The 24,041-nt window shown below is 42.2% G+C and overlaps 1 protein-coding gene and 1 pseudogene across 6 annotated transcripts in view; one reads left to right on the top strand and one right to left on the bottom strand.

Moving 5' to 3' along the window:
- Nucleotides 1–11,451, top strand: part of LDB3 (LIM domain binding 3) — a 59,379-nt gene extending 47,928 nt beyond the window's left edge. For 5 of the 6 annotated variants that reach the window (XM_086381165.1, XM_086381164.1, XM_086381162.1 and 2 more), the window contains 2 exons: nucleotides 4,618–4,733; nucleotides 8,647–11,451. In XM_086381165.1, coding sequence (XP_086237291.1) covers nucleotides 4,618–4,733; nucleotides 8,647–8,736 — 206 coding nt within the window. In that variant the 3' untranslated portion in view covers nucleotides 8,737–11,451. The remainder of the gene's footprint in view (nucleotides 1–4,617; nucleotides 4,734–8,646) is intronic. The other variant, XR_015156569.1, reaches the window with a different exon arrangement.
- A 9,844-nt stretch (nucleotides 11,452–21,295) lies between these two features.
- Nucleotides 21,296–21,368, bottom strand: LOC147342780 (small nucleolar RNA U3; annotated as a pseudogene).
- Between the last annotated feature and the right edge of the window lie 2,673 nt (nucleotides 21,369–24,041).

Raw genomic sequence — 24,041 nt, 5'->3', positions numbered from 1 at the left:
ATCAACACCTGCCTCATAGAGTTGTGGTGAGGATTAAACTCAGAGAAAGTATGAAATTTGTTAAGTACCAAGCATGTGCAAGTCCCCTCCCAGCTCCTGTGATGTTTACCAGACTTGGGTGTTCTTTCAGGGTCCTGCCATGTGCTCTCTGAATTCGGAGTTTCTCTAATCCCCCCAATACTGAATCTTATCTTAAAACTTGGAGTCAGGTATGGTGAACTCTGAAGACAAAGCATTCTGTTAGAGTTGGGCGTCCTGGTTAACTAGCTATTTGCTCACTCACTGACACTTACACACTCATTTATTCATAGCCTGTCTGTCTCAGGTGAGGATTTGAGGCAGGTTCCAACAAAGGCAGCATAAACGTGAAAGTGAAGACAATAGAACTTGAGCAGATCAGCACCAAGCAGACGAGGGGGAGAGAAACGTGCTGGTTATGACGAATAACAGAGCTTCAGTGACTGGGCAGCAAAATTGAGGGCAAAAAAGGCAACACAGTGAGTTGGTTTACTTTAAAACCAGAAAGGAGAAAACATTTCCTCAAGGGGAAAAGCAAAACAAAATAAAACATTTTTCCTCCCCTTGACAATGAATTATAAAAGAAGCGTCTTGGTTTCTGAGGTCCCGGTGAATTCCCTTTCCAGCTCTAAGGCTCATTGGATGACTGTAAACGTCACTCAGTCATTCCGGCCTCAGTTTCCGTATCAGTGAGAGGAAGAAGGTAGCGCCTGTCTTTTCCCTCCTTACGTGGAAACGATGATGGTCGGCAGTTAGTAACAGTGCTGTGACACCGGAACTTCCCTGGTGGCCCAGTGACTGAGACTCTGCTTCCATTGCCGGGGGCACAGGTTCAATCCCTGGTCTGGGAACTAAGGTCCCACATGCCCTGGGTTGTCCAAAAAACTGCTGTGGTACCAATACAAATTGCTATTATTAGTCAACTAAAAGCATGATAGCTTTCATAATGTGTGATAAGCCACAGTTTATGTCTGAGGCTTGTGAAAGAATAATAGATCTATACTCTTCTTACTGCTCTTCTCCCTAGCAATCCCCCAAAAAAGATTTTCAAAAATGATATTTTGAGTAAAAAGGGTCTTAAGGTATTAAGAAAAGACTGCAAGGAAGCAGATTTAGTTTCAACCCCAGGCACTCTGAGAGACCCTGACAAGTGAAGTCCCTTAGGGGTCACTTCCAGGCAGTGTGATGATGGAGAAGACGCTTACCCTTTCTGAGTCTCTTCCTTCCTCACCTAACTCTCAGAGGCTGTTGTGAGGATTAGCTGAGATAGTGGGCACAGAGTTCTTGACAGAACACCTGCCCGTGGTGAATGGGCAACTGGCATCATCCCTCTAATGGTTTCGGGAGACCCACAGCTCTCCAAGGAGCACAGTTTGAAACCTGGCCTTTAAGAAGTGGGAGTCACTGCGATGTTTTAAAGTGAAGAAGTAACATAATCTGATTTTTATTCTAGCAAGAGCATTAGAAATTTAGTGTGCTTGTTGAATGTGATAAAGTGTGACACTCATATGAACAAAGTAAAGAAAGGAGAGCTAGATGACCCAATAGTGCAGTAAAATCAAGCCTGGTTGGTTAACCTACGCTTGAGATAAAATATCAGAGTCAGCCTTGGGGAAGGTCCCCAGTATAATACCACGGATATTGTGTTTGGTTCTGACCTTGTCATTTTTTTATTATTTATAGGGAAATATGAGGGAATGTCCCTGGCGTCCAGTGGTTACTACTCTGCACTTCTTATGCAGAGGGCACAGGTTCCACCCCTAGTTGGGGAACTAAGATCCTACATGCCACATTGGCTGTGAGACCCATAAGTAAATAATTAATTAACAATGTATTAGAGTCAGACCTGTGATATCAAATTCCAAAACAAACTGGCAGTTCTCCAGATAGTACAAAGACAAGTTTAAAACAAAACAAAGCGAAATTAATCAGTAGACAGGACTAGACATTCCAGAAATAAATTCAAGCCCTTGCAGGAGTTTGTGCTGTGCTGTGCTTAGTTGCTCAGTCGTGTCCAAATCTTTGCAACCGCATGGACTGTAGCCCAAAGGCTCCTCTGTCCACAGGGATTCTCCAGGCAAGAATACTGGAGTGGGTTGCCATTTCCTTCTCCAGGGGATTTTCCAGCCCAGGTTGGAAATCAGATCCAACCAGGGATCAAACCTGGGTCTCCTGCATTGTAGGCAGATTCTTTACCATCTGAGCCACCAGGGAAGCAAGAGCTTAATCTGTCGGGGGGCAGAAAAAACAGGCTGCACAACAGCAAAAGGAATCAAATTTAACAAGGCTGTTTGAAACATATCTTTGTCCATTCATCATTTCACCATCAAACATGTGCCAGTCGCTATGAAGGGCGCTAAGCATAGAGAAGAGGGTCGCTGCCCTGAAGAACCTCAAGCAGACCCATCGACGCCTGATATGCTGGCATACAAACAGACCATTAAGAAACAGTGAAAAGACGGGTGGGTGATGAATGAATGGGGAGGGAGAGAAGTCCAGGAGAAGCCCTCAGGAAGGCTGTCTCATCTCCCTTGGGTGGGAGAGGAATGAGGTCTTCCTAGAAGGAAGGCTGCCCAAAGAATTGCAGAGATTCAGGTAGACAAAGTGGGGAGGGATTTCTGAGTGCAGGACTCGGTTCATAAAGAGGCACGAAGATGGAGGAAAGAATCCAGGGCATCTGGAGACCAGCTGGGCAGAATGAAAGAGAACTCATAAGTGGGGTACAGGGCTTTCTCTCAAGTGGAGGCAGGTTGGCCTATAGTCCTGCTTCTCATCACACACTAGTAAGTTCCTGCAGACCACAGAGTGAACCATAAACTTGCCATAACTCTCTTAAGTAAGCAGAATGATGTTTTCCTACCTGGTGAGGCAATCGATTTTTGCCTACTAAAGAAATTAAGTATTCTGTCAGAAACAAGATTGATGGCTTGCGATGTATGTAAGAGTATTTGCATGACAAAGTATAATTAAACCCCAAAGAGGAAACCATACATTGGAAAAAATATGCAAGAGATATAACTTATCAAAGCTTCATGGCAAATAGATAACTGGAAATAGTGTGAAGTCAGGGAGATGGGATGACTTTGTGGCTCCTGACCACTGCGTGATGGAACTGCTACAGCCAGGTTCATGGTCTTTAAAATGAAAACAATAGTTCATTGCAGAGCTACTGTGAAGATTAAACAGGAAACATAAAAGAGCACTCATACTAGCACATAGTAGATGCTCAAATCATGTTCCCTTCCCTCCTTTCATCATCTTAAAGGCATTCAAAATGAAAGCCAACATTTTTGGTGCCTAGTACTTCACATACTTTTTTATATTTAATCTGTAGTTATTCACATTATATAGATGAAAAAGTTGAAGCACTAAGAAGTTAGGTGACTTGCCCTGCATTTGAACAATTCCCGTATAGAGGTGGGATTTGAGCCCAGGTCTTTCTTTCTTCGGAATCCAAGTTCATGGCCCCCACTACATGCTGACTCTCAGTAGTGGTCTAAGACAGTGATCGGGCACACTTTCCACAAGGAGATCAGAGTTAAAAATTGCTATAAGAAAAAGCCAACTGTGGCAGAGCTGGAAAGACAAGTCCACTTATGGGGGGATAAAGGCTTTGTAAAAGGCATCAAGATTTTCTAGAAGAATCTGGAAGAGTTCTACTGTGAGTGCATTGGGAGTGCTGCTCGTGACCCAGCCAGGACAGCTTGTGGCAGAGAAGCTCGGGACCTGGCCTGCTGTCTCACCCATGTGGCTCTGGCTACAGCCTTTACCTCTTTGAGCCTCAGTTTCCTCACCCAAAGAAAGAAAACAAAAGTAATCTTGCAAAGATTAAGTTCATTCATTGACTTATCTTTTTTTCCCCAAATCATTGATTTATTGATTCATTCATTCACTCATTCATTTGATATACATGTGTTGGGTACCAACTTGTGTGCCAGGCACTGTGCTGGGAGTACAAAGAAAACGAATACATAGACCTTGACATTGAGATACTAGCAAATAAGACCATCTATGTGAGGATTCCTGGTAAACTGTAAAGCATTACATAAATAATATTTGGTATTATTATCCTCTTGGCTGGGGGAGGGGAATTACTTCTGACAAAGTAAATCAAATCCTGTTTCTTGTAGTGAAAATTTATTATCAACACAGATACCTCACGACCGAAGAATAATCAAGCAAAGAACATTCCGTAACTCCAAAAAAATGTTAAAGGCTCTCATTTCTCCAAAATAAGCATAGTTGCTGGGAAATAGGATTGCTTTTTCTTCTAGGGGATTGGTCTCTTTGGGCCATGAGAGGTGACAGAGGCAGAGAAAATCACCCTGCAGAAAGTGAATGACAGTTCCAGAAAGTGTTTGCAAATCAAACCAGCACAGGGTGGTGACGAGCCTGAATCTGCACAACCCCAGTGCAAATCATTGGAAAAGGAAAAAACCAATCATGTAACTAGAATTTTGTGTGCCAGATGACAAGTAACCAATTGGGTTTCATCACTGCCTCAAGCTCAGTGATCTGGGGGGTGGTTCTGGTATTGGGTTGGTGTGGCTGGGAGGGGCATCCCTCCCAGCCTGGTCCTTACTCTGCCTTTCATTTCAGACTACGTCAATCTGTTCAGCACCAAGTGTCACGGCTGTGATTTCCCCGTGGAGGCCGGCGACAAGTTTATCGAAGCCCTGGGCCACACCTGGCATGACACCTGCTTCATTTGCGCAGTATGTTTTTAGCCTGGTGTTCTGACTTTCTGAGAAGGGATTGGAGCGACCAGCTGGGGCCAGATGACAAACCCTCCACATACCTTTCGACTGTTATTCTAATATTCTATTTTCTTTAAAAGCTGGCAGATACCATGATGCCTTGATAGGTCACAGATGAGCCAAGCTTTGTTACTAATAATGATTTATAAACCAACATGGCGTTGTTACTCTCCACTTCTTTAAGGACGGAGGAGTGTCTCAGGATGTGGCACACCAGCAGCTGGCCTCAACAGCAGTGCCCTCAATAAGTGTGAGGATCGAACAATGTTTGGATTTAATAGAGGCAGATGACTTCTCATGGTTATAAGCTGTTTAAGATATGACGAAGTGATTCAAGGGTTTTCCCCCAAATGTTCACCATGAACATTAGATCAGAGCTTATTGATTAATCCTATCAAAAGCTGAGGTAAGATTTCTTTTGACTGAACCTTTAGAAGCCAGGACTAAATATAATTTCATTTTCCTACATGGTCCTGTTCTTGATATGCACTTGCCAGGAGATAAGTCCTAGATTAAGTATTAACCACGTGCGGTTTATTTCTGCTGAATAGCCAGGTCATTTTTACCATGAGACTGACATTTTCTTTACAAGGGCTTTGGTTTAGGGAAGGGATCTGACAATGAACGTGCTGACACTTAGACTCCACATTAGACTTAGAAAATAGTTGTCCCTGATAAAACTCCGTAATATGAGTTTGTAATTGACTAAACTTTATTTGGGAAAGTTAATGTGCTACTAGGCCTATTTTTTTTTTTTTTTTACCAGAGCTGCTCAAGATAAATTTTAGGAATATATGAAAGATCTATATAGTTTAAACTTGAATACTTTTTATAGACTTATGACATAGAGCAACCCCAGTCATAAAGTTCACTGTAGTTCACTTCAGCTTTTACACTGCATGTCTGATCCCCTCCCATTTGTGGGGTGCATTGTATTCACTCTGTATATTAGTTTGCTAAGGCTACCATAACAAAATGCCACAATATGAACAGCTTAGGCAACAGAAGCCCTTATTCGCTCCCAGTCCTGAGGGCTAGAAGCCCAAATCCAGGGTGTCAGCAGGGCCCTGCCTCCTCGAGCTCCCGGTGGTCACCCGCCGTGCTCAGTGCTTCCTGCGCTGTGGTCGTGTTGCTCCGGTCTCGATCTCCATCGCCGCATGGTTGCCTTCCCTCTGGAGTCTGTCTTCACGTGACAGTCCCCTCTGTACAGGTGTCTGTCTCTGTGTCTTCATCTCCTCTTCCTGTAAGGAACTGGTCATATCGGATTAAGGGCCCAACCTACTCCATATGACATCATCTTAACCTCCATCTTAATTAAATCTGCAAAGACCCTATTTCCCTATAAAGTCACTGTTTTCCCTGTTCTGGGTAGGCTAGAGGTACACAGGGTTGGGACTTGAACATGTGAATTTAGTGGTGGGGGGACAATTCAGTCCATAGCACTCTGATTTTCCAGCCCTTTGAACACCTCTAATCATCTTTTAGGGTCTTTTAATTACATCAGGACCTCCCTTCAAAAAGGGACAAAGCCATGTAAATATACTGGTTTTGGGGTTGTCCCCTGCAGAGCCACAGCTCAGCAAGCACAGTACTGGGCTCTCTTACCTTACCTTCAAGCCATAGCTTGTCTAATCCTAAGATGCTGCCTGTAAATCTGGTTACCCAACTTCTAGAAAGATCTAAGAGACTTGGAGGAGGTTCAGGGAAGACAGTGGCACAGAAGGCTTGTTCTCTAAGAGCAGGCTGATGAGCAGTCTGTCACGTGCAGAGGAAATCACACAAAGGTGAGCGTGGGTCTGCTCCCTCGAGCCTTCTGTGTTTGTCTGAGAATCATGATATGGTGCAAGTCCCAGAGAGAGACCAGAAGAAGCAGTAAAGCTTGGGGTTGCTCAGTCTGAGATTACAAATAAGTTCCAGTCTGGTATGAAAGACCCACAGCACTGCCCACAGGATCTACTCAAAGAAACCAAGCAATTCCCGTCCTCTGGAGAATTATCACAGAGAACCATTATGCCTTCCCCCAAACTAGCCCAGGGTAGCACTCAGTGCCCCATGAAGCTGTCTGTATCTAAGGGGAACGTGGTTTTAATTTTTGGAAAGCAATATTTTGATTGGAAAACTTTCAGGGATTTTTTTGGTCCTCTTTCCATCACTTTATATTTCCAAATCACTTTTAATGAGTGTATATTTTCCCGTAACTTGAAAAAGAATTAGTAAGAAAGGAAGATCAGGACTAGCTCTCCTAGCTGACATGGGCTTAGTGAGCTACCCTGATACAAGTCTGTAAACCCAGAACAATTTCAAGTAGACATAGTCCCTTTCTGCTGTGAGGTATGGGGAAAATGAGCTTAGAAGTAGAGTCTTGCAGACCTGAATATGGATTCCTAGGTTCTACAACTTAACAAGGTCTGTGACTTGAGCAAGATACTTGGGCTTTCTGAGCCTTAACTTTCAATTGTGAAATAGAGAAGAGTCATACCTATCCCATAAAGTTTTGTGAAAATCAAATGAGATCGTGTATACAGAGTGTCTGGTATCATATTTGACCACATTGACAGATACTACTGATGTCCTTCCTTTCTGCTGTGTTTCCATCTTTAAGCTCCACTCACATGTTGTCATCAAGGGGGTATATAATTTTGCCTTTTTTTCATGTAATATTTTCCTGCATATACTCTGCCATATTTGATTTACATTTCATGGGGGCATTTCATTGGGAAAATGCACCATAAAAATTAACTTAATCATCATCCCCTGAGAGAAATGTTAGTGGCCACCTGGTTTGTAGTTGAGCATATGTTGCTTTCTTGTTCTGGGGAGTAGTTGCTGCAAGATGAAATTATCCAGAGTGGTGTTCCTGGGGTACAGGGCAGGCACCTCTTTTTGGCTTCTCTTCAGTGTTGCCACATCCCTTGCCAAAGGCTGGACTGATTCACATTCCCTAAACAGTGACAAGTAGGCCTGATCTCTTTTGATATTGCTGACTTTTGACTGATCACTTTTTTTTTCTTTCTGGCTTTAGTCACATGGGCTAAAGGTGACAAGCTTTTGAGGCTTTTTGTTTTGTTTATTTTACTAGGTTAACAGGTATCTCATAGAGGTTTTAATTTATTTTTCCTTTAATTATTAGCAAGGATCATTTTTCTGACATTTTATAATTCTTTAAATATTAATCACCTCTGTGGATATCATCAATTGATCATCTTAATTGTTGTTGTTCAGTCACTAAGTTGTATCCAACTCTTTGCAAGCCCATGGACTGCAGCACGCCAGGCTTCTCTGTCCTTCACTGTCTCCCAGAGTTTGCTCAAACTTATGTCCATTGAGTTGGTGATGCCATCCAATCATCTCATCCTCTGTTGCCCCCTTCTGCTGCCCTGAATCTTTCTCAGCATCCGGGTCTTTTCCAGTGAGTCAGCACTTTGCATCAGCTGGTCAAAGTATTGGAGCTTCAGCTTCAGTATCAGTCCTTCCAATGGATATTCAGGGTTGATTTCTTAGGATTGACTGGTTTGGTCTCCTTTGGTTGCCCAGATGGTAAAGAATCTCCCTGCAATGCAGGAGACCTGGGTTCGATCCCTGGGTTGGAAAGATCCCCTGGAGAAGGGGAAGGCTACCCACTCCAGTATTCTGGCCTGGGGAATTCCATGGACTGCATAGGCAATGGGGTCACACAGAGTCAGACACGACTGAGTGTAAATGCTGTGCATATACTGCTTTACTGTAAAGCATTTGTCGTGAGGAGAAGCTGGCTGTTGCCTTTCCCCCCGTCTCTCTGTGACTGTGCTTTGTCTTAAAAGGATGGCTGAAATCTTTGCTCATGTCCCCCTCTCTCCTGGACTGTTTCATGCCTATCTGTTTTCTGTTTCAGGTCTGCCACGTGAATCTGGAGGGGCAGCCATTCTACTCCAAGAAGGACAAACCCCTGTGCAAGAAGCATGCACACGCCATCAACGTGTAGGGAGCCCAGGGCATCTGATATGGACGGGCAGGGAGCTGCTCCTGCTGCTGGCAACAAAGGATTAAAGGAGGCTGATGTTTCTTTTTTGGGGGGAAAGGGAGAAGACAGGAAGCGACTGAGCCCTTTTGAAGTATAATTTTAGTCGTTTCTTCTGCACACAGATCGTGTATTTGCATAGTTCAGACTAGAAGCCAAATGAAGATTCCTGAACCAAGCTAGTAATTAATCCAAGACTGGAACTGTACTTCAAACATTGAGGACAGAATTCCAAGAACTCAAAAGTTAAAAAGAAAAAGTCACTTTCCCAAAGCGATACACTTCCCTGAGGTCACCAGAGCAGGGACAGAGCTCAGAGTAGTTGTGGAGAATCTGAAGCTTTCTGTGGAGTTCTTTAGAGCTCCTCTAACAAACAAAATGAAGTGCCAAACAGTTCTCACTGCAGGGTATTTTTAGAGCCATAGCTGAGAGCTTGTTAGCTAAGACCGATTGGGCCTTCCTCACCAAAAAAGGAAGTGTTATTCCATTCCTCGCGTCATGGTGCTACCTCGGCGCATCAGACTTCAGACCTTGCACGGGCTTGAACATTCTCATGGGAGCCCGGACATTGGAGGGGCGTCTTCTGGGAGCCTCTGGGCAAGCGACAGGGCTTCGGGAAAGGATCGGGCTCACGCTGCAGACGGCTGAGGGAAAGAAGGGCTTTTCTGCCACCTTCTTTTAGCCTGAAACAGCCAATGTCCCCAGAAAGCTTAGCTTCTTTTTGACTTGTGGTGGGCAAGTGGAATTGGGCTTTCTTCCAGTTTTACTTTGCTGTGTGTGAGAGGAGATTGCACAATAACCCTGGGCTGTGTTTGGCCCCTGTTTGGCTTTATGAGGTTCATTAGCGTGAATGTCTAGTCTTGTGCATGCGTTTCACTCCCAGTCCTGTGAGTGCTCACCGCTGAGGTCCTCTTCAACATCCCTTTCCTCAACAGGCTTAATGAGCTGCGGAAAAGAAGAGAGAGACAGTGTTGCAAACAGGATGGCAGAATAGGCTGAGGATGTGCCCAAACTCCCGGTGGGAAAGAGAAACCTTGCTTTCTGCCAGCCTGAGTAAGAACACACGAGCTGGCAGGACCTCCCACTGCAGAGCTGCTCCATCCTTCTCGTATCTTCCTTTAAATGCAGCACACTGATAGTATACAATTGTGCTGCCTGCTGGAAGGGAAAGATGGCCTGATGTAGACGCGTCTGCCATTTTGGCTAGTATTTTGAAAAAAGTATGAGCTGAGTTGACCTAGCAGTTGTTTAAGCATTTATTGAAATAGACTTGGATCTTCAAACTTCTTTAAAGTATTAGTGATAGTTTGAGTTAAGTAAGCATTTTAAAGCTGTTTGGTGGTAAAGAGAGAAACTTAGTTTTTGAGGTTGGAAATGGTTATCGTCTCTTTCCCTTTTAGGAAGCGCTGTTATGCTCACTGAACCTGGCATCAAAGGAGGCGGTTTGAGTGGATGTTTCTCACTTGAGCACAATATTTAGGCCATCTTCCAATCACTGCTACCCTCTCCTCACTCCTGTTTTGGATTTTCTCTTTGCATGTTTGAAATGTTTTATGAGAATGCATTAGACTACTTTTTCTTCTGAGAACTGAGGCTTCCGGGGACTGCCTTTCTACCTGAGGGAGAAAGAAGCAGCTAGATTTGTCTCTAACAGAAGGCCCGTGTTGTTTTTTTCCCCCAAGAGTGAAGCCACTAACGTCCCCCAGGGAACACCAGGAGGGACATAAATGTGCTCCTACCACAGGGCCCTTCTTTAGCTTTGGTGCAGGGAGAAAGTGAATATGAAGCACAGGCAGAGTAACATCTGCAGGGAGTGCCTGGAGATTTTTCAGGAGTTGCAAGCAAGCATTCTGTTATTTTTGGAAAGTTCAAATACACAGGGACAAGGAGGTTGCTGACTGTACAGAAAGCCTCTAGGCAGATTTTCTTAAAAAAAAAACAATAAAAAACTATTAAATTATCAAGGACTGGTCTCAAGGAAAGGGAATAAAGTTCCCTAGAGTTTTTTCCCCAAAAATATCATTTAAAAGATTTTACACATACACACACACAAGTGTGGCCATTAAAAAGCATATGATCATCAAAAAGAAAAGCGAAATCTCAAAGGTGAGCTTCATCATAGTCATTTATTGAAGCAGTTTTTCTACATTTCACAGCTAGTGTGTATTCTGAGGGACTCTTAGTTACCAAAACCCAAAATCAACAACAGAAACATTTTAAAGGTAGCAGGAAAAGGAGGTGATTTTTAGTATGGTTCCCTCAGTGTTTCTAAGTTTGGCATAGTGTTGGGTTAAGGTTGTAGCTACTTCCAGTTAACATCATGGATGTCCTACAACACCGAACACAAGTTTTAATAATTCATGGTGAGGAGTACACTTTGGATCTACAGTTCTTGTCTCCTCATTGTTGACATTTATTTAACATTTATAAACATTAACTTTTTGCAACTGAGTGATTTATGTCTGCAGTGTGTTTTGTTAGGAATCTAGCTTTTATAATGTTAACTTTTCAACCTAAGTACTCTTGCTTTGGGATTTTTAATTTTAACATTTCAGAAATGGAATATAGTGTGGTAAAAAGTGTGCACAAAAATGTTTTGCATGGTTTTTTGTTTTTTTGTTTTTGGCCTGTGTGAATTCTTTTTAGCAAAATAAAACCCTAAACGGATGTGCAAATACAGATTTTTCTGTGTAAAGTTTTTTCGTGTGATAACCAAAAGTAGATTACTTCTCTATGACTGCAAATATAAGTTTGAGAGAAAACAAAATGCCCTAAGGAGAAAAAACAAATAACTTACTTGGTCTTTTGATTGTGTGGTCTAACAGCCATTTAAACAAAGAAGGATACATGAATAATACAGATGTTATGCATACAAAGTGAATTTACCAGTAAATAATAACCTGAAGACCAGGTTTGGCCTTTTCCTTTTGGATTTATTTATTTAGCTATTTCATATTTATTTCTTTTTATTCTGTTCTAAATAACTTCATTTCTAGAAGTATATTTTCTTCCATGCCTTTTGTCTTAAAATAAGCTCAGAGTAACATCTCCTCATGGCATTTTTTTTTAAGAATAATGAAGGCCCCTCTGAGGAGCCTTCCGCATGACCAATTCATCCTTTTTTGAGATATTCTGTTTCTAGGCATTACTTAAAAAGATATTTTTTATAACTTATTTGACTTTTAATACCTGAATCAGATTTTCAAATAGCTGTACAGTTACAAGTAGAAATAAAATATTCTTATTTTAGTACTTTTTAAAGCTTTAGCAATTTTTCAAGCAGATGATGGAGAAAAAAAGATTCATAGGCACAGAATTTGAAGTTGAAAAGAAGCCAAGAGATCACCTGGGTATTTTCTAGATGTAAGAACTCAGTCTCGGAAAGGGGAAGTGGCTTCCCCGCATGCACACAACCAGCTAGGGAGGCGGCCAGGTGCCATGAAATAAACATGGACTTTGACATTGTAAGACCAGTGTTTAGATCAAGGCTGATCTGATACCACCAGTGTGGTATCAGAAGACTCTCTCTAAGCCGGCTTATCTACCTGAAAATGAAGCTATTAATATAGCACCTGCATTTTATTTTGAGAGCCAAATACAGTAACTTTGGGAAGAAAATTTCAATGCAAATGTTAGTTGTTATTATCAGCAGTAGAGTGGGGTCAGAACTCCTCACTTCTGCGTCATTTTTTAAACTCCTTCAACTTGTTCATCCAGAAAAAATACTGGGAAAGCCAGCGGCAAGAATAAATATTACACAAATATCGCAGAAGTATGAACCATGTGAATCAGAATCTGGTAGTATTACCTGATACCAAAATTTCTTCCCTCTTCACTGAGGAATTGTGGACCAAATAAAAATTGCTTGTTCAACACTTTACAAAACCAGCATTACCCTGATACCAAAACTAGACAAGGACACCACAGAAAAGCAAAATTGTAGGCCAATATTTTTGATGAACCCAGATGCAAAAATCCTTAAAAAAATGTCAGCAAACCAAATCCAACAACATAAAAGGATCATACGCTGCAATCAAGTAGGATTTATTCAAGGGATACAGAGATGGTTCAACATCCACAAATCAATCAGCATGATACATCCTTGATAAAACAAAGGCTAAAAATCATATGATCTGAGCAGATGCAGAGAAAGCATTTTCCAAAATTCAGCACCCGTTTGTAAGAAACATTCTCAACAAAGTGGGTATACAGGGAACATTCCTCAACATAATAAAGGCCATATCTGTTAAATTGTATGTCTCATAAGGGATTAATATCTAGAATGCACACAGAACTCATACGACTCAACAACAGGAAGCCAGACAACCTGATTAAAGAATGGGCAGAGGATCTGAATAACTATTTTTCCAAAGAAGACATATAGATGGCCAACAGACACATAAAAAGATATTCATCACTAATTATTAGGAAAATACAACTCAAAGCCACAGTGAGATATCATCTCATACCTGTGAGAAGAGCTATTATGGAAAAGACAAGAAATAATAAATGCTGGTGAGGATGTGGAGAAAAGGAAGCAATTATACACTGCTGGTGGGACTATAAATTGATATAGCCACCATGAAGAACAGTATTCTTCCAAAAATTAAAAATAAAACCACCATATGAGCCAGCTATTCTGAGTATGTATCCAAAGAACACAGAAAGCCTAGTTTGAAAGATACATGCACTCCTACGTTCATAGCAGCATTATTTTTGTTCTCATTACTGAAGCTTTTAAAACCTCTGTATTGATGTATAGTTGATTTACAAGGTGTGTTAGTGTCTGATGTGCAGCAATGTGACTCGGTGATCACTTACACACTCGAAACTATCCACAACTTGGGTCAGTATAGCTTTTTAAATAGTCTTTATTTTTAGAGCAGTTTTAAGTGAAAGTGAAAGTTGCTCAGTCGTGTCTGACTCTTTGCAACCTCATGGACTATATAGTCCATGGAATTCTCTAGGCCAGAATACCGTAGTGGGGAGCCTTTCCCTTCTCCAGGGGATCTTCCCAACACAGGTCTTCCGCATTGCAGGTGATTCTTCACCAGCTAAGCCGCAAGGGAAGCCCAAGAATACTGGAGTGGGTAGCCTGTCCCTTCTCCAGCTGATCTTCGCAATCCAGGAATCAAACCAGAGTCTCCTGCATTGCAGGAGGATTCTTTACCAGCTGAGCTATCAGGGAAGCCCCTGAGCAGTTTTAGGTTCACAGCAAAATCGAGCAGAAGGTATACAGATTTCCCATATGCTCCCTGCCCCTACTCAGGCATAGTAGTAGTGAAGTGTAGTGGAGTTGCTCAGTCGTGTCCAACTCTGCAACCGCATGGACTGTAGCCCACCAGGCTCCTTGGTCCATGGGATTTTTCAGGCATGAATACTGGAGTGGGGTGCCATTTCCTTCTCCAGGGGATCGTCCCAACCCAGGGATCGCACCCAGGTCTCCTACGTGGTAGGCAGACGCTTTACCGACTGAGCTACCAGGGAAGCCCTCCCCATTTTCAGCATCCCCCACCAGAATCTACATTTGTCATAAACAGTGAACCTACATAGACACCTCCATATCACCCAGAGTCAATAGTTTATTTTAGGGTTCACGCTTGGTATTGCACATTATATGGGTTTGAACAAGTGAGTTACGATGTGTATCCACCATTATAATATCATATATAGTTGCCTAAGAATTCACTGTGCTCCACTTACTCATTCCTCCCGCCCGCTTAACCCTTGACAGCCACCCATCTTTTTATTGTCTCTATAGTTTTTCACTTTCCAAAATGTCATATGGTAGGAATCATATAGTATGTAGCCTTTTCAGACTGGCTTCTTTGAATTAGCAATATACATTTCATTTTCCTCCATATTTTTCCATGGCTTGATATCTCATTTCTTTTTAGCATTGAATAATATTTCAGAATCATTACTTTTCATTCCACGAACACTCCTGAATTGCTAGGCTCTGTTGTAGGGATGGGAGAAGGCAATGGCACTCCACTCCAGTACTCTCGCCCGGAAAATCCCATGGACAGAGGAGCCTGGTGGGCTGCAGTCCATGGGGTCACTAAGAGTCGGACACGACTTCACTTTCACCTTCACTTTTCACTTTCATGCATTGGAGGAGGAAATGGCAACCCACTCCAGTGTTCTTGCCTGGAGAATCCCAGGGACAGTGGGGCCTAGTGGGCTGCTGTCTATGGGGTCACACAGAGTCGGACACGACTGAAGCGACTTAGCAGCAGCAGCATTGTAGGGATGGAAGATGACAGTACAGTCAAGGTTCCTGCTTTCATAAAGCTTACACTCAAGGGAAGAGATCAACGGTAAACAGGTAGCACATATTCAGTACAATTTGAAATAGTGAGTGCTACAGGAAAATGAAACAAAGCAATATACTGGGGGCTGGCATAAGCTACTTTTGGGCAAGTGGTCAGTGAAGACCTGGCTGCAAAGTGATACTTGGGCTGAGGTCTGAATGATGAGAAGAAACCAACCACACCAAAATTTGAGGTTGAGGGGGAAAGAAACGTGGAGGCTTCCAGGGCACAGTTTTGGTACAATGAAGGCACAGGGTTTGAGAGCAGAGGTAAGGAAAGAGCAGCAGGAGAGGTGGCAAAGAGCACAGAGGGCCTCGTAAGTGACGGGAAGTCAGGGTGGGCAATGTTTTCATATACCTGCCAGTTGCAAAGAGTTAATATTTGACCCTATTAGTGAATAGATTAATTTTATTGTGAATAGAATAAATTTTATTTTCCTTGTAAAGCTTTTGAAAAAAAGTGTCAAAGCTGTTCATCAAGTAGTTCTGGATGAGTATGGCAAAAGGTTGTATGAAGCACTCCTCTGGTGGTCCAGTGTTAGGACTCTGTACTTCTGCTGCAGGGGGCCTGGGTTTGATCCCTGGGCAGGGAACTAGGATCCCGCAAGCCCCACAGTGCGGCAAGATTAAAAAAAAAAAAAGGTGTATGCAGTTGTGTAAAGTCTGGGAAACACTAGTTCTCTGTGGATACAGCACAGTGTTGTTTTCTGAAATCTGGGAAACACAGACCTATCCTTGTATACATACTCACACAAACTCACACACCCACACCGCGCTTTACTTGATTGGAATCATACTGTGCCTGCCGTTCTGAGATTTGCTTTCTTTTTAAAACAATGAACTTCACTAATGCCATCCTACTTAATCTCTATAAAATACATTTCAAAGGTTATCCGACTAATAATGAGAAACCTGTATGCAGGTCAGGAGGCAACAGTTAGAACTGGACATGGGACAACAGATTGGTTCCAGATAGGAAAAGGAGTACGTCAAGACTGTATATTGTCACCCTGCTTATTTAACTTATATGCAGAGTACATCATGAGAACTGCTGGGCTGGAGGAAGCATAAGCTGGAATCAAGATTGCCGGGAGAAATATCAACGACCTCAGATATGCAGATGACACCACCCTTATGGCAGAAAGTGAAGAAGAACTAAAGAGCCTCTTGATGAAAGTGAAAGAGGAGAGTGAAAAAGTTGCCTTAAAGCTCCACATTCAGAAAACTAAGATCATGGCATCTGGTCCCATCACTTCATGGCAAATAGATGGGGAAACAGTGGAAACAGTAGCTGACTTTATTTTTTGGGCTCCAAAATCACTGCAGATGGTGATTGCAGCCATGCAATTAAAAGACGCTTACTCCTTAGAAGGAAAGCTATGACCAACCTAGACAGCATATTAAAAAGTAGAGACATTACTTTGTCAACAAAGGTCCGTCTAGTCAAGGCTATGGTTTTCCAGTAGTCATGTATGGATGTGAGAGTTGGATCGTAAAGAAAGCTGAGTGCTGGAGAATTGATGCTTTTGAACTGTGGTGTTGGAGAAGACTCTTGAGAGTCCCTGAGACTGCAAGAAGATTCAACCAGTCCATCCTAAAGGAGATCAGTCCTTGGTGTTCATTGTAAGGACTGATGTTGAAGCTGAAACTCCAATACTTTGGCCACCTGATGCAAAGAGCTGACTCATTTGAAAAGACCCTGGTGCTGGGAAAGATTGAGTGCAGGAGGAGAAGGGGACGACAGAGGATAAGATGGTTGGATGGCATCACCAACTCAATGGACATGAGTTTGGGTGAACTCTGGGAGTTGGTAACAGACAGGGAGGCCTGGCATGCTGCGGTTCATGGGGTCGCAAAGAGTCAGACACGACTGGGTGACTGAATTGAACTGACTAATAATGGTCATGAGAACTCCATCTACAGTTAGGCATTAGAGTGGAGACATTAGGAACAGAAATGCAAAAGGATGCCATCACTGTTATCATTTACTTGGGATCCATGTTCCTTTTTTTACGAACTAATTCTATTTTTTAAAAAAAATCCAAGACATCTTATTAAAATTCTTAAAGGACATGCCTTATAGTACAGGGAACTCTATTCAATATCTTGTAATAATCCTATAATGGAAAGAATCTGAAAAAGAATATATATACATAAAACTGGATCACTTTGCTGTATACCTGAAACACTGAAATTCAACTATACTTTAATTAAAAATTTTTTAATGTTTAAAAAAAAAGGGAAAAATTCTTAACAGACTACCTTTCCATATACAAGTCAGTTATCCCCTGACCCCTCCCTAGTACCAAGTCTATCGATGCATAAAAATAGGTATAAAAAGACCACTTCAAAATTGTTTTTAGATCAAGGGAGAAGTCAGCTAATAGAGGCTTTATCTTTTTATTTCTAGCAAAGCACTTGGGAATGCTAGAGGGTCCCAGCATTTGTGGAAGGAAATTGGTACAAGGTGTTCAATAGGTTCCTGAGAGAGAAGATAGACTGCAGGTACTGAGGCTGAGTCCACCTCTCATGGAGTCATTGTGACACAGGCCCCTGCACACCCTTCTCCTGTACTTGTGACTTTCTGGTGAGCTGTAGGGTAGGCAGGCAATAGATAAAAGTAGCTTCAGGTTTTTGGGAGTCATCCTTAAAAAGAATATAAAATTTCAAACACAAAATAAAACTACAGAGTATTCGTTTAGAATGAGAAGAAAGAATCAAATTCCTGGAATCATGGTTCTCTAGGTCTCTTTCTTCTGAAATCTCTTAGGCAACTTATCAGAAAAGCTTACATAAGAACGCTCCTTGATAATACCCTGACTTCCCTTCTCAACCTAGAACATTTTAAGCAACTCTCAGCATAAACAGGGGCCTTTGATAGTGAGGGACCCTGAAGCTTAAGCTTTACTGCTGCTGCTGCTACTAAGTCGCTTCAGTCGTGTCCGACTCTGTGCGACCCCATAGACGGCAGCCCACCAGGCTCCCCCGTCCCTGGGATTCTCCAGGCAAGAATACTGGAGTGGGGTGCCATTTCCTTCTCCAATGTATGAAAGTGAAAAGTGAAAGTGAAGTCGCTCAGTCGTGTCCGACTCTTAGCGACCCCATGGACTGCAGCCTACCAGGCTCCTCCATCCATGGGATTTTCCAGGCAAGAGTACTGGAGTGGGGCGCCATTACTAGTTTCTGAGTAAAGTTAATCTGGACCCAGACCAATAGAATGAAGGACATAGCCATTTGTGCATCCCGATTCCCTGGCTCATTCTGTAAGTTAGGAATTGGCAACTTTGCCCAAGACCCAATTCTGTCTGCAGAACCAGGATCAAGACATGCCTCAGAGTTGGAAAAGCAAATCAGATTACTTAGTGAGGCAAGGCTTGAAATGGGCCCTGACTCTGCAGCTCACTCTCCTAATAGGTGGTTACCTTTCTCCACCTTCTAGTTGAATTATCTCTATCTTTTAAGTCCAGGTTTAATGTGACAGTCACTGAGACAGTAAGGAAACTGCTGGATGATGTGGTAATATTAGGTTGGAAGTTCAGGAAGGAGGACCAGGGTGCTGTAGAAGAAGCCTCAGGCAGTGGCTCAGGTCCCTTTTGAGTTGCTTGGAATGACTGAAATAACCAAAATCATCTCTTTGTTTGTAGATTAATGATTATAATTAATTAATGATTAGTCACTTTAGAGAAAACTAAAGAAGCTTTTTTGCACGCACCTTCTATGTGCCAAGCTCAATTTACTTTGTGAATCTTTTCTCATTAAGCCTTAACCACCCTACCAGGTTGGGAAGCCAAAAGTCTGATAGGTTAAATACCTTTCCCAAAAGTACAGCTAGCATTGTGTTCTCTCTAACAGGCACTCAATGTGAAGTCCTGTCAGGTAAACAATTTCAAAGTTGCTCTCCTTGATGGAAAAACTACAGTTTCCCCAGAGTACTGGGAGAAGACAGAGAGTTGATTTCAGCTCCACAAACATTCCTGGAGCCTCTACCTTGAGACAGGCCTCATGCTATGTAGGCAAGTTTTGTGATTCAGGGGCAAATGAGGTACAATGCCTGCCCTAGCAGAGCTCATGGTCTGCTGGGAGAGACAGACTAGTTACTGTGTAAATTCACTGTCACGTGGCAATACGTGCTTCTCCAACTTCTCTGCAAAGAAGATCTAAAAGCAAAGGACGATGAGCACGTGTCTTCTAGGAATGCTCTGCCATTGTGAAATTTCTTATATAATCTAATATCTTATCTTAAAAATATATACATGCCCTTTGTTTTACTCGTTATTAGATAAAATTGATGCTCTGGAGAAGATGCCTTATAACATCCTGTACTCCATGCTCAATGCTAGGTACGCTGTTTTGAGAAGCAGAATGCAAGGTAAATGGTTAGGATAGAAACAAGCTTGGAGTGCCATGGGACTACTTGGGAAAGCCACTTACTCAGCTTGGGATTGCATAGCAAAGGCTTTCTAGAGGAGGAAATTCCTGAGCTAAGGCTGGAGCAAAGAACTGGAACCCAGCCCAAGCTCAAGCAGAACTCATATACTAATTACTGAACTGTACTGGGCAGTATTTGAAGTAAGGCTCATTAAGAGTTTTACAGTTTGTTTTCCTTCCCCTTCAGTAGAAACACCAATGGACCAATCGCCTTCTAGAAGGAAAAGGAAAGGTAAGTAAAAATAATTGAGTGTTGATTTTATGCCAACAGTTTTCCAAATACTCTTGGTTAATTCTCATATCTGCCTCATTAAATCGATATTATTTATCCTCATTTTATAGACGAAGAAACTGGGATTCAGGGTTGACAAACTCTGCCCAAGGTCAAAAATTAGGAAGTTCAGCCAGAATTCTGACTCCAAAGTTGGTGCTCTTATCTTGTTGCTTAACTTGTTTCTGAAATGCCTCTCTACTGGGCGGGTGCGGTAGTAGTCAAGAAAACAGTGAATTGGCTTTAAGTTTCAAGGACAAAAGGAAAGAAAAGCAGAGGCCTTCCATGCCCTCCTGACCCTCTCCTTTGGTCATGGAAAGCTATGGAAAGGGACTTCTAGAATACTCCTCTGGCTGGCATCACAGCACCCTGCCTCACCAAGCCAGATCTGCTGAATCTGGACTTGGAGAAGTAAGGGTTCATGGGACATGTTTTGGGAGTGTCCACTGAGGTCTGCTTATGCAGTTTATAATTTGCTGTAAACAGCTGGCTGTTCCTAATTAAACCTGTATGATCATGCCTGAACTTTTAGGAAACAAGGAATTCTTTTTTTATGGTTCTCTTTTCAATGGTAAAACCAGAGCCCTCTTCAGCTCCATAGGCCTCCTTAACCTGTTGGGCCTTGATTCTGAGACTCTGAAGTATAGTCTAGAAATATGTATAACCTGGCAAAATGCCCAACAAGTGCCTGGTTTAGAGGATTGCTAGTGATCATGAGCCATCTCTTCCTGAGGGATGTTCTGTAATTCTATTTATCGGGGCTCTAGGGCATCCTAAATGCAAGTTCTCTGATGCTTTTCATGCTAGAAGTGAAGGGAATACAGATCTCTTAACTACACTGCTGGCTGAGTTTAATTTTTAAAGAAACCGTTGTTCAAAATGACTACTTCCTCTCTTAAGGCAGGGGTTGGATAAAACCACTTTGAAACTGGTGATAAATGAATGGGTTTAAGGATGTTAAATGTGATTTTTACTAATTAAGAAAGAAATAAAACCCCCAAAACACATATAAATAGGAAGAAAAAAGTAATCATAGTCCCTCTACCTGGAGATACCACGGACACTATTTGCATATTTGCATTTTCGTCAATTTTCTACCATTAAGAAATACACGTAGGGACTTCCCTGATGGTCCAGCGGCTAATACTTCACACTGCCAGTGCAGGGGGCCTGGGCTCAATCCCTGGTCAAGGAACTAGATCCCACACGACACCACAAAGATCTAAGATGTACCACCCAGTACGCTCAAATAAACTAAATAAATAATTAAAAAAAGAAATATATATATATATATTTATTGTGGTAAGAACACTTATAGTATGTGTGTGTGTGTGTGTGTGTTAGTTGCTCAGTCGTGTCCGACTCTTTGTGACCCCATAGACTATAGGCTGTCAGGCTCCTTTGTCCATGGAATTTTCCAGGCAAGAATACTGGGGTGGGTAGCTATTTGCTTCTCCAGGGGATCTTCCCAGACCTTATGTAACTTTATACCAGGTGAACAGCAGCCCCCCATTTCTGGTGCTCCACATGCTCAGAGAAAATTCTCGAGTAACAGACTACAGAAATGATCCTGAAAGTAGCCTTTGTACCATTTGTTTTCAATGGTGAGCACAGAAACATCAATTCAGGGTTCAGACACTATTCACGAGGCCTGAGGGAACCAGATCACAGTTTATAGCAACACTGTCCAATGGAACTTTGTGTGAAAATGGCCATGTTCTGTATCTTCCCTCTTCCAACATGGTAACCACTAACCTCATGTGGCTATTGAGCACTTAATGAGCCAAGACTGGGAAGAGTGAGTGAGTGAAGTCGCTCAGTCGTGTCCAATTCTTTGTGACCCCACGGACTGTAGCCTACCAGGGTCCTCCCTCCATGGGATTCTCCAGGCAAGAGTACTGGAGTGGGTTGCCATTTCCTTCTCCAGGGGATCTTCCCGACCCAGGGATGGAACCCGGATCTCCTGCATTGCAGGCAGACGCTTTAACCTCTGAGCCACCGGGGAAGCCCCTCAGAGACTGAGAAACTGAACTTTAAATGTTGATTTCCTTTTAACTAATTTAAAATTTACACAGTCACACTTAGCAAATGGCTGTTGTATACTGGACCGTTCAGGTTTATCCAGAGGATTTATAATGAGTCACTTGCTGATCTCAAAGTGAACGGTGGGCAGGGATTGAAAATTGGTACTGAACATGCTGCCTCTGTCATTTCAAATAATAACAGAACTCAGACTATTTCTCAACAATGAGAAATGCCACTCTAAGAAAAAGTACAGAGATGAGCTCACAATTAGTCTCAGAAAAGGAAGTCAGTCATTAGCTACCTTCTGACATGCTAGCAATTAACCAGTCTTGGGAGAAGAGCAGGTATCTCCAGAGAGGTGCCAAATAAATAGGAGATAAGAGACTATAAAAATGAGAAGCCACTTGCTCTTTCATCACAGGATAATCCAATGCATGTGAATTAATGGCAAAAGGCTCAATAATAGCTTTTGTGAGGAAATAGGAGCAGTGTACAGGATATCCTTTTTCCGCACTAAAGCACCCAATTCTTTCAATTTTATATACAGCGGAAGCAATTAATTGTACTAAAAAGAAACCCACAGCTGGCTTTTCCTGATGGCCCCACAAGCAACAAGGACTATTGTTCAGCTTCCGGGATAAATGTAAAGTCGTTCTACTGCACTGCTGAGATTTTTCTGATTGTTTAGTTTGACTTTTCCAAGGATAAAAATATGTCCATTCTCCTTGTCATCACACATTTTCAGAATAAGCAGCTGTCCAAAACTTAATTTTTTATTTGTAATGTAATCCAAATACTACATTACATTGACTGGATGCTAGTATTTCTTTTAAACTTTATGTGACTGAATCATAAGTTATTCATGTTTGTTTTATATGTTTATATACAGTTGAACTGTACTGTCTCTGCTCTTGTGGTTAACTTTCACAGTGTGATTATTCGAGGATCGTGTGTAATAAACAAATAAGTTATATGTCAAAAACCCAGAAACTTAACATTTCAAACCACTGGACCATATGGTGGTGTTTTGCCTTTTCAATGCATTAAAACACACAGTGTTTCATCAATGCTCAGATGCACACTTTTTGACATTTTATCACTTCTGAAATTAGGATGTCTTACAATTAATGATACGTCATAATTTAATTGGCAGTGTTTTTCTTTCCTAGTTGTACATAATGTTGCTTATAATCGTTATCTTATTTTGATGAAATATGGTACATATATAAATTTTGATTGGCATGATGTATTATTCCAAGTATAACAACAGAATAATTTTTTGTGTTGAGCATTTGCACTGATGAAAATGAAATCAAAATGAAAATTTTAATTAATTACACATCCTATATGGGATTCTAATTGATTTAATTCTGACAAATATACATCTTGCCACTTTCATTTCCCCCAAATGCCCTGAAAGGTATATAATGTTATATAATAAAATGTAATGTATCTATGAGATATATAATGTTGTGTACAGGTATATATGTATCGGAGAAGGCAATGGCACCCCACTCCAGTACTCTTGCCTGGAAAATCCCATGGATGGAGGAGGCTGGTGGGCTGCAGTCCATGGGGTTGCGAAGAGTCGGACATGACTGAGCAACTTCACTTTCACTTTTGACTTTCAAGCATTGGAGAAGGCAATGGCAACCCACTCCAGTACTCTTGCCTGGAGAATCCCATAGACGGAGAAGCCTGGTGGCTGCAGTCCATGGGGTCGCTAAGAGTCGGACACGACTGAGCAACTTCACTTTCACTTTTCACTTTCATGCATTGGAGAAGGAAATGGCAACCCACTCCAGTGTTCTTGCCTGGAGAATCCCAGGGACAGGGGAGCCTGGTGGGCTATCGTCTCTGGGGTCGCACAGAGTCGGACACGACTGAAGTGACTTAGCAGCAGTAGCAGCAGCAGAGGTATATATAATGTTAATAGTAAAACAAAAGTTGGTTCTTTAAGCAAGCTAGGGGCTTGGCTCCCTGCATGCAATTGGAATGGCTCTTTCATGGTATTCCGTGGGGCCGGGAGCCGGTTGTGTACTGCGTAACTCCAGGGAGCATCTTTCACAAAAAGCAGGATGGCACCTCTTGGAATCCTGCAACGTAGCTGCCCGAGGTGCTCAGTGCAGTGACTACAGCAACTGTGCTAACAACAGGGGCAGGAGAGGGTAGAAGGGAAGAAGGAACAGGAGTACTCTCTTTGACCCTGAGGGACAGAGCAGCACAGCAGGT

The sequence above is a fragment of the Bos grunniens genome, chromosome 28 (genome assembly GCF_055505025.1).
Source record: "Bos grunniens cultivar Pamir isolate PY7600 chromosome 28, Bosgru_T2T1.0, whole genome shotgun sequence".
In the NCBI taxonomy this organism is placed as follows: domain Eukaryota; kingdom Metazoa; phylum Chordata; class Mammalia; order Artiodactyla; family Bovidae; genus Bos; species Bos grunniens.
Note: the sequence above shows the minus strand (reverse complement) of the source record. Positions and strands in the feature narration are given on the sequence as shown.